The 11,291-nt window shown below is 42.8% G+C and overlaps 4 protein-coding genes and 1 long non-coding RNA gene across 5 annotated transcripts; 2 read left to right on the top strand and 3 right to left on the bottom strand.

Moving 5' to 3' along the window:
* Positions 1-807: 807 nt before the first annotated feature.
* Positions 808-3,318, bottom strand: LOC108106183 (ribosomal L1 domain-containing protein CG13096). The gene is made up of 2 exons (XM_017213107.2): positions 1,907-3,318; positions 808-1,698 (listed from the first exon to the last, which is right to left on the bottom strand). Exons 1-2 carry the CDS (start codon positions 3,227-3,229, stop codon positions 931-933), a joined length of 2,091 nt encoding a protein of 696 aa, XP_017068596.2. The 5' UTR covers positions 3,230-3,318; the 3' UTR covers positions 808-930.
* A 371-nt stretch (positions 3,319-3,689) lies between these two features.
* Positions 3,690-4,956, bottom strand: LOC108106078. Its single transcript, XR_005993868.1, has 2 exons — positions 4,533-4,956; positions 3,690-4,240 (listed from the first exon to the last, which is right to left on the bottom strand). It is a non-coding gene; the product is annotated as an uncharacterized LOC108106078 (long non-coding RNA).
* A 666-nt stretch (positions 4,957-5,622) lies between these two features.
* On the top strand, positions 5,623-8,150 carry LOC108106123. Its single transcript, XM_017213002.2, is given in 5 exon segments — positions 5,623-5,890; positions 5,965-6,126; positions 6,349-7,358; positions 7,360-7,528; positions 7,646-8,150. Coding segments are annotated over 5 exon segments (1,809 nt in total). The 5' UTR covers positions 5,623-5,727; the 3' UTR covers positions 7,951-8,150.
* Positions 8,151-8,216: 66 nt separating this feature from the next.
* Positions 8,217-9,002, bottom strand: LOC108106127. Its single transcript, XM_017213007.2, has one exon. The coding sequence runs from the start codon at positions 8,908-8,910 to the stop codon at positions 8,425-8,427; it is 486 nt and encodes a 161-aa protein (XP_017068496.2). The 5' UTR covers positions 8,911-9,002; the 3' UTR covers positions 8,217-8,424.
* A 198-nt stretch (positions 9,003-9,200) lies between these two features.
* LOC108106124 (protein mushroom body miniature) lies at positions 9,201-11,030 on the top strand. The gene is made up of 2 exons (XM_017213003.2): positions 9,201-10,351; positions 10,402-11,030. Exons 1-2 carry the CDS (start codon positions 9,290-9,292, stop codon positions 10,942-10,944), a joined length of 1,605 nt encoding a protein of 534 aa, XP_017068492.2. The 5' UTR covers positions 9,201-9,289; the 3' UTR covers positions 10,945-11,030.
* The last annotated feature ends 261 nt before the right edge of the window (positions 11,031-11,291 follow it).

Genomic DNA, 11,291 nt, shown 5'->3' with positions numbered 1-11,291 from the left:
TTTGAGCTGCGATACGTCAACCGGGAATCTGAGCCATTTCCCGCGAACAAGCAATCTGGCAAAGGCATTCAAAATCGCCGACCATAAGGTCCACGCCTGATTTGACCATATGCATATATGATTTTATGTATGAATATTCATGCGTATCACTTGCAAACCATTACGTAATAAATGATTTTACAAATTATATTGTTTCAGCGATTTGCATATCATCGATTGTTGCAGAAACCCATTCATATGCAAATAACTTTAGTGGGTAAACCATTCAACATTTGTATTCAAGATATTGGTTTCTGTTTGTAGATTTTAAAATTTAATTTCATTTTGAATGCAACCATTAGAACTTTTTTATTATTATAAGCCTAACACTCACTTGAATGAATTTGAATTTACAAAACAACAAGTTATTATACTTGATCAGCGAATAGCTACGAGTTTACTGAATTAAAATTTTGAATTTTAAAATATTCATCATAATTTCCAACATATTTTTATTTAAGATAGAATAATTAATTGGAAATACAAATCAAAGGAATGTTACAAGCTGACTACTAAAATTCACATATATATCATAAGTTTTGCATATTTACTGACACTGACCCAGAAAAGTATTTTTAATTTGTTAAGCAATGCCAATGTTTTTTGTGTAATTATATACGAGTAAGTTTAAATTTACATCCTTAAATCAAACAAAAGCTGCATATCTGATTCATTGCATTGCTCTAGAATAGACTTTTATCTTTATTTTGGTGAATGACTGACACTGACCCGAACCAATACTTTCCTTAGTTTAAAAAGCCAATAATATTTCCATACTTAAAACACTCATTTATTACTTAAAACTGTTGTAAAAATTGCAAACGGAATTATAGCAAGATTAGTTTGCGTAGTAGAAATAAAACTAAAACTAACGAACTGCAATGGGGATATTCACTCATCATCCTCATCATCATCGTCCTCTTCCTCGTCATCATCTTCCTCATCGTCATCCTCGTCGTCATCATCGTCGTCATTTTCATCATCGTCATCTTCATCAGTATCGTCACCATCTTCGCCGCTTTCGCCGGCACTGTCCTCAGCCTCCTCGACTTCCTCCTCCTCATCGGATTCTGCCTCAGCCTTGGCGCCCTCGCTGCTCGAGTCCTTGCGTGCCTTTTTAGTCGGCACGGCAGTGTCCTCGCCATCGTTGTCCTTGGGAGCAGCATCAGCGGCAAGCAAAGCCGCCTTCTCTACGCGCAATTCGGCCTTGCGCTTGACCTGATCCCTGGTCAACTTTATGAAGTCAGCATCCTTGGTCAATGCAAATTTGGACAGCACCTCGTTGGCCTGCTTCTTAAGTTTAAGCATCCGCTGCTCCCGAGGACCCACCACATAGGGCGTATCCGCTGGTGGCGCACACATGCTGACATACAGCGGTAGGGCCGAAGTGCCCGCAATGTCGATCTTCAGATACATCGACCGAATGTTGGCCAGGCCACCGGGAAAGACTTGCTGGAGCTGCTTGCTCACCAGTAAAATGTTTTCAGCTAGCTGCTCAGCGCTGATCTCGTGATTGCCCACCGGAATGGCCGTCAGATCGCCCTTCGCCAACTGCCTAAATGCCGTACGGTTTAGAGCTCGTTTCACCTCCTGTGACAGCTGGTAGCCGACTTTGCTCAGGCGCACAGAATGGAGGACATTGCGCGCTTTTTGTGTGTTCTGCAAATGGAAATAAGACGTTATAGAAATGTAGGTAGGTATCCCAGTTTGTTCATGAATGCTGATTTAGATTAAGAACCCAAAGTACACGAATTTCCTTCCCTCTAAAAACCTTCTCGGTTCTATGAGGATTATCTTGTGACAAAAGAAGGGTACTCTGTGTTCCTGGAATGTACTCATTAGCAAAAGGATCAGGCGTTTCTCTTACCTTGCCCAAAAATGAGGTAGCATGACCCGAGATGCGACCGTCGCACAACAGGTAGTCGTAGCTGTTAAGGAACTTGCGCTTGGCCTCGAAAGAGCCCATTTCATTGCGCAGTTGGTTGAATGGGTAGATGGTAAAACGCTGCTGCACGGCGGCATCACGCAGCAGATCTTCGTAGTGCTGTTTGGTGGGATCAGATTCAAATTTGGCACCACGCTGCAAATCGGTCACAATGAGAGCCACATCGTCGTCGCTGCCCACCAGTGAGTGCTTTAGGTTCAACTTGACCATGCGTTTGGGACAGCTGGGTATCTTGTAGCTGCATACCTGCAGTATGTATCGGTAGTCGGTGAAAATTGAGGTAGCCTTCTTTTTGGCTACCTCCTCTGACACTAAAGACTTCAAAGCCTGGCAGACTTTCGTCACATTATTCTCACTGACTATTTCCTGGTACCTTTTTTCGTCGAACGATTTTAGTTCGAAGGTTAGCTCAACTTGCTTCTTGGGTTTGGCCGGCTCCTTTTTGGCCTTGCCTTTGACTTGACTAGGCTTGGACTTGTTGAGGGGCTTTTTAGATTTTGGCGCCTTCACGGGTTTGGAGAGCTTTTGCACCGACTTTGCCTTCTTTTGGAGCTGGGCAGCAGGCTGAGCCTTGGCAGTTTGAGGAACTTCCTTAGCGGGTTTTTGAGACTTTTTGGGTGCCTCAGTAACTGGCTTCTGGGATTTCTTTGCTTCAGGAACAGCTGTTACCGTCTTCTTGGTTCGAGGAGCAATCTTTTCTGTCTCGTTAGCTGGAGGAGCACCTTGTGCAGACTTTTTAGATGGAGTTTTCTTGGTTCCAGGTGCAGGCTCTGCAGTCTTCTTTGCTGGGGCAGATTCCTTAACAGATTTCTTGGCTGGAGCTGACTCTTTTTCAACGGGTGCAGGCTTAAGCTTTTTATCCTGCTTTTTTGGTGCCACTGGGGACTCTGGAGGAGCCAAAATCAGAGGCTTCTTGGCTGCAATCTTTTTTGTCGACACAGCTGGCTTTGCCTTAGGTTTCTTTTCTTTAGGAGCAACCGGCGACTCTGGTGGCGCTAAAATCAGGGGCCTCTTGGCCGCTTTTGGCTGCTTCTTCTCAGCCTCCTTTTTAACTACTTTTGGGTCTTTTTTGACGGCATCTTTTTTTTGCACAACCGCGTTTTTTTCCTTTTTGCTGCTAGTCGATTCAATGGCTTCGGCGGGTAGTTTTTTTGTCTTCTCTGGCTTGCCCTTTTTCTTGGCCACGCCTTCGATGCTGCTGCTCTTGTTAAGCGATTTAGGCTGCGGTTTCTGTACTTTAACCATCTTAACTTGGGCGTCTGATGCGTATTAACTCGGGCAGAAATATATTTTAAATGCAACACAACTACACGTGCTATGCTATAATATCGATATATCACGAATTCCGATTCAACTCTCGACGTCGGAATTTGTTTGAAACTATAAAATATCGATAACAAGACCCACTGCGGTGAGGATATTTGCTAAAGAGTAATAAATTCACCTTTTTGTTCGACTTGAGTCCCGACTTGAACAGTAAATCGTGGTGAAATAATGCGATTTAAAATATTAAACTATTTGTTACTGTATTTTTGTATTTAAAGAAAGTTAAGTAAAGTAAAAGTCAATAAAACGTATATTCATTTTACATTTTAAAACAAATTATTTTTTGTCCCACAAGACAACATTTAAAGCTAAAAATACCTTATTATATGAAATAAAATCATACAAATCCTCTCGATTATAATGCTGTTCCACTCCGAAATAACTTCTAAAATTGTTCAAACGGCTACTTGCAGTTTCCTTTAATTAAGATTCTATTTACATAGCAAACAGTTTATTTTAAGTAAATAATTCTAAAAATAGTCATATTCCGCACACTACACGCGTGCCTAATCGCATCACCAGGGCAATGAATGTCCTTGACTCACACACATAGCCACATGAAAATCGCCCACACAACACATATGCTTACGCAGGAGACTCGCACATGGAACATTAAAAGTTCGAGCGCATGGCATCTCCCATGGAGCCTCAAATTATGCACTGGCTACACTCGCAGGACCTGCCTAAGTTATTCTTGCAAATAGGAATCCTTTGTGGTTGTGTGTGTGCTAGTGGCCATTTTCTGGCACGTGACTGGAGACCAAAAAAATTGGCTGGCTGAAGGCAAATGGAGGAGTCTTAAAATGTTCATTTAAAGCTTCAGCTTCTTGGCATTTGCTTTAGATGGATCCTTTTTCGGTCGCTTGTTAGCATCTATGGACGCTGTGGTGTCCTGCAGTTTGTTAAAGAACGCCTTGGATGACTTCAGAGCTGGGAAAAAGAAATTTAAAATTTATTGTTTTCTCCTTGCGGTTGCATATTCAACTTAATTTATGATATATTCCTTGACGAATAAGTTGTGTTGAACTAAGCAAATCGAGTTTTTTAAAAATCATTGAAAGCTTAAAAATTACTTAAATTTTAAACAGCAATTATCTTAAAATGGGAAATCTGACTCGAAAACTTTATCAAGAGATTTTCTAACAGAATGCTAGTTTCCTTAATATATAAGTCTTTGCCGAACAAAGTATAAAAACAATACTTCAGTAACGATTGCAGTTACCTTTTGAACATTGCGGTTCTTGGTGATACTCATCAGCAGCTTGGCATCTGCCTCCTTCTTCGTGAAGTGGAAAAGTGGAGTCAAAGTCGAGGATCTCCTCACGGAGCGAATTCTGGGGTCGATTGGCTGCTTTGACCTCACCCTTCAGCTGCCATGGATTTTCGGCCAGTACAACAACTTCGTAGTCGCATATGCGTTGGAACAAACGTACTTCTCTCACTTCATTGGAAGATTGGGAGGGAGGTGGGGTCGGTTCTTGGTGATCTTCTTCCTTCTCTGAGTCTGTTTCTGAGTCGCTGGCGGGCTCTATCCCACTTTTTGCCACAAATTCTGATTCATCTATTTTACTGACTGCCTCATCCTGGTCCTTTTCAGGATCTGCTTTGTCTTTTCTTCGCCTTGACCAAACTCGTCTTCTTCTGGATTTTCAGTTCCTCATCCATATCGAAGAAATCTGCATAGTTGACATTGCCGTCCTTATCGTCTCCTAGGCCGAAATTCTCTGCATAGTGGTCTATATCATCCGTCTGCTCCACACGTCGCTTGCTGTTCAGCCGTCTCATTTCTTTGGCGTCCTCCTGCTCCAAAAAATCGTTTATCTCGTCTAACTTGAAGAAGGTATCGTCAACTATAGAGTTGCGCCCTCGTTTATTCTTTTTATCTTTTGGCGATGTGGTCTGCTTCTTTTCCCGCCTTCTTCGTCGCTGAATTCGGAATCCAGTTCTTTTTTTTATTAAGATACTTCCTTTCGTGTAGAGGAAATAATTTTTTGGATGCCCCGCTGGAACGGGTTAACGCCACCGCCAATGTATGAAATTAAATATTAAGAAAAACAAAATTTAATAGACAGCAATGTAAACAGTGGAGCTGTAAACAATTCGATCTCTAAATTGATTTAATCATTGATTACAGCTCTAGTCGTCACACGAATGGGAGTGAATTTCAATAACATGAAAACACTGGCAACATTCACAGATAACATTTTTCCGTCGATACGGCAAGGGGTGATTATGTGTAAATTTGCAACGCGCGCGACGGTAACACTAGAACGCGCGGTATCGATACTATCGCGATAGTAGTCCACCAAGCATCGATGTAGTTTTTACATCCCTATTCTGCAATATTATTTCACGGTACAGGTCTAAAACACAGAAAATAGGGCTTGGTTGGACCCGCACAAACAAAAGTAGAAACCATGGAAGTTGCCCCCGCACTGCCCACCAATTCCGTTGGTGATCAGGAAGCTCAGCAGACGCCGATTAGTCCGAAAACAAATCCAAACCAAGCGCCGGCCGCAAAGGCAGCAACAATCGAAAATGGTGTACAAACAGGAGGAGCGAAAAAGCCAGAGTGTTGCGGTGAGAAATTAGATTTGTTTGTCTAATTTAAACGGTTGCCTAATGTTTACATCTTACCTTTTTGAACCCCGTAGAATCGTCACATTCCGTTGCGTCACGCCAGAGTGACGAAAGAGACGAGGGCAGGCCCAAAACCGAGCTGACTGACAAAGTATTGATTACTATATGCAGCGCCGATCGCAAGATCAAAAAGACTTTCATGTCCTTGCCCACACGAAAGGATGTGATCGAAAAGGGTAAGAAATGCATGTCGAATTGGACAAGAATTTAATACTTAAACACTTTCGGATATGTAAAAAAGTACCTTAAGTCAGTTTTGTCCAGTTGGAATATATATGTAAACCAAAAAGTTTAATGCCAATATCTTTAATTGAAATCTATCTTCTCTGCTTCAATAGCCGATATTGTTGTTTTTATTTTATTTATTTAATAATATAATTTTCTTTTTACCTTGGTAGCCCAAAAATACGGTATGTGCGGCAGTACGATTGTCTTAGAAAGCAACGGTTGCGAGATATGTGAGGATGATGTACTCCTTTTCGCAGCCAAGGAGAAAATTCTACTGATGCTCCTCGCCGAGTCTGAGGAGTATGTGGTACTACCTCCACCATCGCCGCTCAATCGATCCGAACGCGCCGGAAGCTCTGTAGATCCTAGCTTTTATGCCAACAGCAGTATTGTGTCCAACCCAAATGATTCCACAGTTTCCAATGACGAGACCGTGTCGTTGTCCAGTGTAACTCCTTCAAGTGCAAAAAGCTCAGCGTTGTTTAAGGATTTCTTAATACCGTGGAATAGGGTGCCTGGGGACGTAATGAAGCTGCTAAAAGGAAAGGGTAGTTTGGGTAAACGCCTAAATACCCTGGCCAATATTTTAGTTGAGGCCCTCCGTGAGGTATCTGGTCACATCCCAAAACGAGTGTTCCGTCAGGTAGCACTGCAGGCTGCCGAAAAATATCCAGACTCCTTGCTTGAGAAGGATCGTGAGGGTCAGTTTATTGCCACCACGCCGCAGTCGCTTATCTCCAAGATGATTAACCGAAATAACACCCTCAACAAACCGCAAAAACGGGGAAGCTCGGGAACCTTTGAAATCCACATCTCGAACAAAAAACGAAAATTTGCTGGTGGTGCTTCTAACGGTGACGCCAAAGCACTTGCTCTAAATAAGGATCTGGAGCAGAAAAAGGAATATCTTATTTCTAGCTATCGTGGTAGTTCCCCCATGGAGCAGTCCATCGTTAGCGAATACATGAAAGAGTGTTTCCCGCTGCAGCGCTCATTCTTCAATAACAGCGAAAAGATCCCGGACATTACGGCCATCAAGGACAATTGGCCATATATTTTTGACAAGGATGTGCTGTACCAGCACTTCGAGCTCCTGATGTCCATAGATCCCCGGGCTTTGGAGAAACGCTTTGCTGGTGAAAAGGAGCGCTTTTTCAGGTTCTTCAAGAGTTCGAAGAACAAAAAAGATCAGCGCCCTGGAGGAGACTAACGCAAATTTGTTGCGTGGCATAGCGTATCATTTTAACGAGGATCCCGACTACATCTTTAAGCACCAGGAGATTAGTTCCCTCAGCAAGGAAGCGCTACAGTGCACGAATCCCACAAACGCCCCTTGGGTAGCTCTAGTCAGTAAGTATATTTAGAAGTAACAAAAACAATATCGAATTATTTTGGAGTATACTTTTCTATATAACAAACAAAAGCTCTAATAACAAGAATACAAAAACTCTCCTTCTCTTTCTATAGGTTCACCCATAACAACGGCTGATGGCGTGGAATCCCAGATGGAGGCGAAGGTCTACATCGAGGGTCAAATAATGGCAACGTTTGCCGCCAAAGACGACGACCTGCCGGATATTCTGGCCCAGTTGATCTGCTACTACTATACCTTCAACATGATGTACCCCAAGGAAGCCAATCAAACACTCGAATTTATCGTCGTTTACTTTCTGGAGCACTCTCCAGAGCAAGTGCGATCGTCAAAAAAATCGGTGACCAACAATGGCAAGTTTAACCAGCTCATCGCAAAGCTGAACAACGCCAATGGTTGAAGGTTCATCTGGATTTGCCTGAAACTATAGCGCCGTGGGCGTCTCGTTTATCTCCCCTTGATTCTCCTTCCAGAGGATACGAATTCTGTTTAGTTTATTTATTTTCGCCGACCTATTCCACATGTATTTGTACCACTACTTTTAAGATTTGCATAAAGTGTGAAGTAATGTTGTGTATACATTTCTGACTTGTCACCCGAGTAACTTTTTTTCACTTTTTCAAATTGGTTGTTTAGCTTTAAAATTTAAAATTTGTACTCTTACAATTTATTTTTTAACATTCCCTTTAATGACATTCAGTACTAGATGTGAATAAGTTTTGTTTACGCTTAACCTATTCTTATTCATTTATTATGCCCTTTTTTGAGAAACGGATTGTTCACATTCTGTCCCATTTTCTGCCATTTTCTGCCCTCCTTTAGCTCTTGATTTCTTTTTAAATCTTGTATGGCTGATTTAAGAGAGCTTCTGTTATTAGACATACTCAGGCCTTTCGTTAGTTTCTTCCGGTAAAAGTTGCGCTCTTGAAAAGGTAAACTTCTCAACGGCAGTGGGAAGTTCGCCGTCTTTTAAATTGCATTGCCACAAACGAGATTTTTCCTTCGATGGTTTAGCCTTTATTCTGGATTTTGTATTTTTGGAAGTAGATTGCTGCTCCTCGTCAAAGCTCTCCCACTTGGTGACTTCAGATCGGTTGGCTTCTATAATATTTCGTCGATGGTTTTGCTCCCGCTGCTGCATGAACTTCCTGGCCTCCTTGCTGTCTACACCTTGGTGTCCCCGATCCTCAGAATCATCAATCATGTCGTTCTTCACATGTTGCCAAGGTTTTGCGGTTGCCTGAGGCTCGGGCGGTACTTCTCGTTTCACATATTTCTGGGGCTTGAACTTGGTCTTTCCCCAGGTTTGGGTGATTTGAGCGAGTTTATTCTTATGCTTTCCAGTCTTAGGTGGTTTCATTTTTATTTTTGCTTTCCAACTTAAGTTCCATTGATACGCTTGACACAGCCTTAGAGGTGGCAGTTCCTGAGTGTGCTCAAACTATCGACAATAATATTTATTCACATAAGAATTTCTTCATTTATGCGTTAGTATTTTCTATTTTAGTGCATTTACATTAATCGATTACATAGATTCAGAAATACCCATTTTGTAAATGGGCAGGCATAATACACTTTTTGTTTAACTTTTTATGAAGTCTAGCTAGATCGATTTTTAGCGGATTTGACTTGAACGAACCGTGATAGTAACGCTATTGACTATCGCTTGTAATCGATAATAAAATAGGCTCAACACGTGCTCCGAGGCAGTCGGATTTATAAATAATATAAATTCCAGAATGCAGAACGGTGGAGGAAATTCCGGCTGGAACAATTCATCGCAGAACCGAAAACATTTTTTTACCGATGGGCACAGGAATCATCAGAGGCGCAGCGCCGGAGGAGGAAATCAAAACTACAATGGCCATTCAAATGGCAGTTTGCCCGACAGAGGACCTGCAGGTGGATGTGGTCAGAATGGTAACGCTTTCAACAAGTTCAGAGATCCTCAACAGCAGCCGAATGTACAGCAGTTAAACCAGAGGGGCGGCAGACGAAATAGAGGTGGTGGTGGTTGCGGTGAAGGTGGTGGAGGAGGGAGGAGAAGAGGACAACGTCCTAGGGACTCTAACAAGCGCGGTGGCCGCAACAACTCTTGGCATGGAAAAAATCAGAATGCAAGCCCCGATAAAAGTCACATGCTATACTATGACAACGTAGGCAACTTTACCGAGGATCCACCTTTACCTGCTCATTCCCCGGCCCCCTCGTCTTTTAGGCAAGAGAGTCTTCAACCTGCCACCGTCACTGCTGCCGTGGAGTCTCCACCTGTTCCTGAACCTATTATACCTGTCCCGGCAGAAACACCAACTCTATCTCTTATAAGCATCAAGAAAGAGAAAGAGTTAATGAATCCAAAGTCAGATCCGAAACCAGTGGTTAAACCGGAACCCAAATCTCCTAAAAAGAAGGACAGGGATAGCTCCTCCAGTTCATCGAGCAGCTCGGATGAGGAGTCCGAGCCTGAACCAGGCGAAATGGTAGGCAGCGCACCACCCGCCAATGTAACACTCCCGCCAACAATAAAGGCCAACAAGGCGGCTGGTGTACTTTCGGCAAAATCGAAGGCGTCATCCTCTGACTCCGATTCTGATGTCGAACACAATCGATCACCGGTGAAAAAGGGGAAGGAAAAGGAGACGGAGGAAGATGTGGTTTGCATGGGCTCTCAGGAACGTCAGTTTACCATTACGGATGAAGAGGAGAGTAGCGATCTGGAAGAGAAAGCCGAAAAAAAGTCAAAAAAAGGAAAAGGCAGGCTGAAAACAGTCGATGTGATATGTGGCATCTGCGGAAAGAAGGCATGTATATAAGACCTTAGTATTCAAATATAACAAAATTGCATTTTCAGGCCCACACGTCCTTTCAGTGCCAGATGATTTGCCGCAATTGTTCAGGTAGGTTTCATGGCCTCAAGAACTGCCCGAATCCGCCAAACTTGAACATTGCCATGCAGTCCTTCATGGAGTTTGTCATGCACCAGATGACCGCCTTTTATGGAGAACAGCGATTTACTTTTCCCGCTGGCACTGTCCCGGCTCCAGTTTCTGTGGTAGTTCCAGCTAAGGCCAAAAAGGACCAAAAGTCGGCGAACAAAAAAGCCAAGAAGACTCCAACAAAAAGGATGAAGGTTGAGCCGAGAGATGAAGACGAGGACGAAGATGATGATGATGCCACCGAGGCCAGCAGCGAGAGCGAGGAGTCTGAGTCCAGTGATGAGCCGCAGCCAGAACCAGCATTTAAGGTAAAACGGAAACGCGGCTCAAAGTCTTCATCATCTGTCGCAGCTGCTCTTCCTCCTCAAGTGTTTCCATTCTCCCTCCTTGGTGCTCCTGGTGCCCCTTACAACTCTATGATGTATCCCTATGGGGCGCCATTTAGTTTTTCTAAATAGTTATTACCTAAGCTAGTTGTAAATCAAAGTACAAGCATAATGTTGCCATTAAAATGTGCTACTCAAATTACAGTTAAAAAGCCGAATTGCTAAGTTTCCTATGTTGTTTTTCAATAGAATTGCAAATATTATATTTTTCGCGACAACATTTCTAGGCTTTCTAATATCCTGACTAAATTTCTTTGGAGGCAACACCGATGTTCATTATCGGCTTCCATTTCTTACGTGAACCGCGAACCCACTCCGACGGTGGGGTGGATAACCAAATGGAGATTTATAGTCTTAGACATTCTAATCCTCTAGTTTGTACCACATTTGTATTAAATTTCAGTCTGTATAATGAAGAC

This window comes from Drosophila eugracilis, unplaced genomic scaffold, assembly GCF_018153835.1.
Source record: "Drosophila eugracilis isolate 14026-0451.02 unplaced genomic scaffold, ASM1815383v1 contig_386, whole genome shotgun sequence".
Classification (NCBI taxonomy): Eukaryota; Metazoa; Arthropoda; class Insecta; order Diptera; family Drosophilidae; genus Drosophila; species Drosophila eugracilis.
This window is presented reverse-complemented; position numbering and strand designations above follow the sequence as displayed.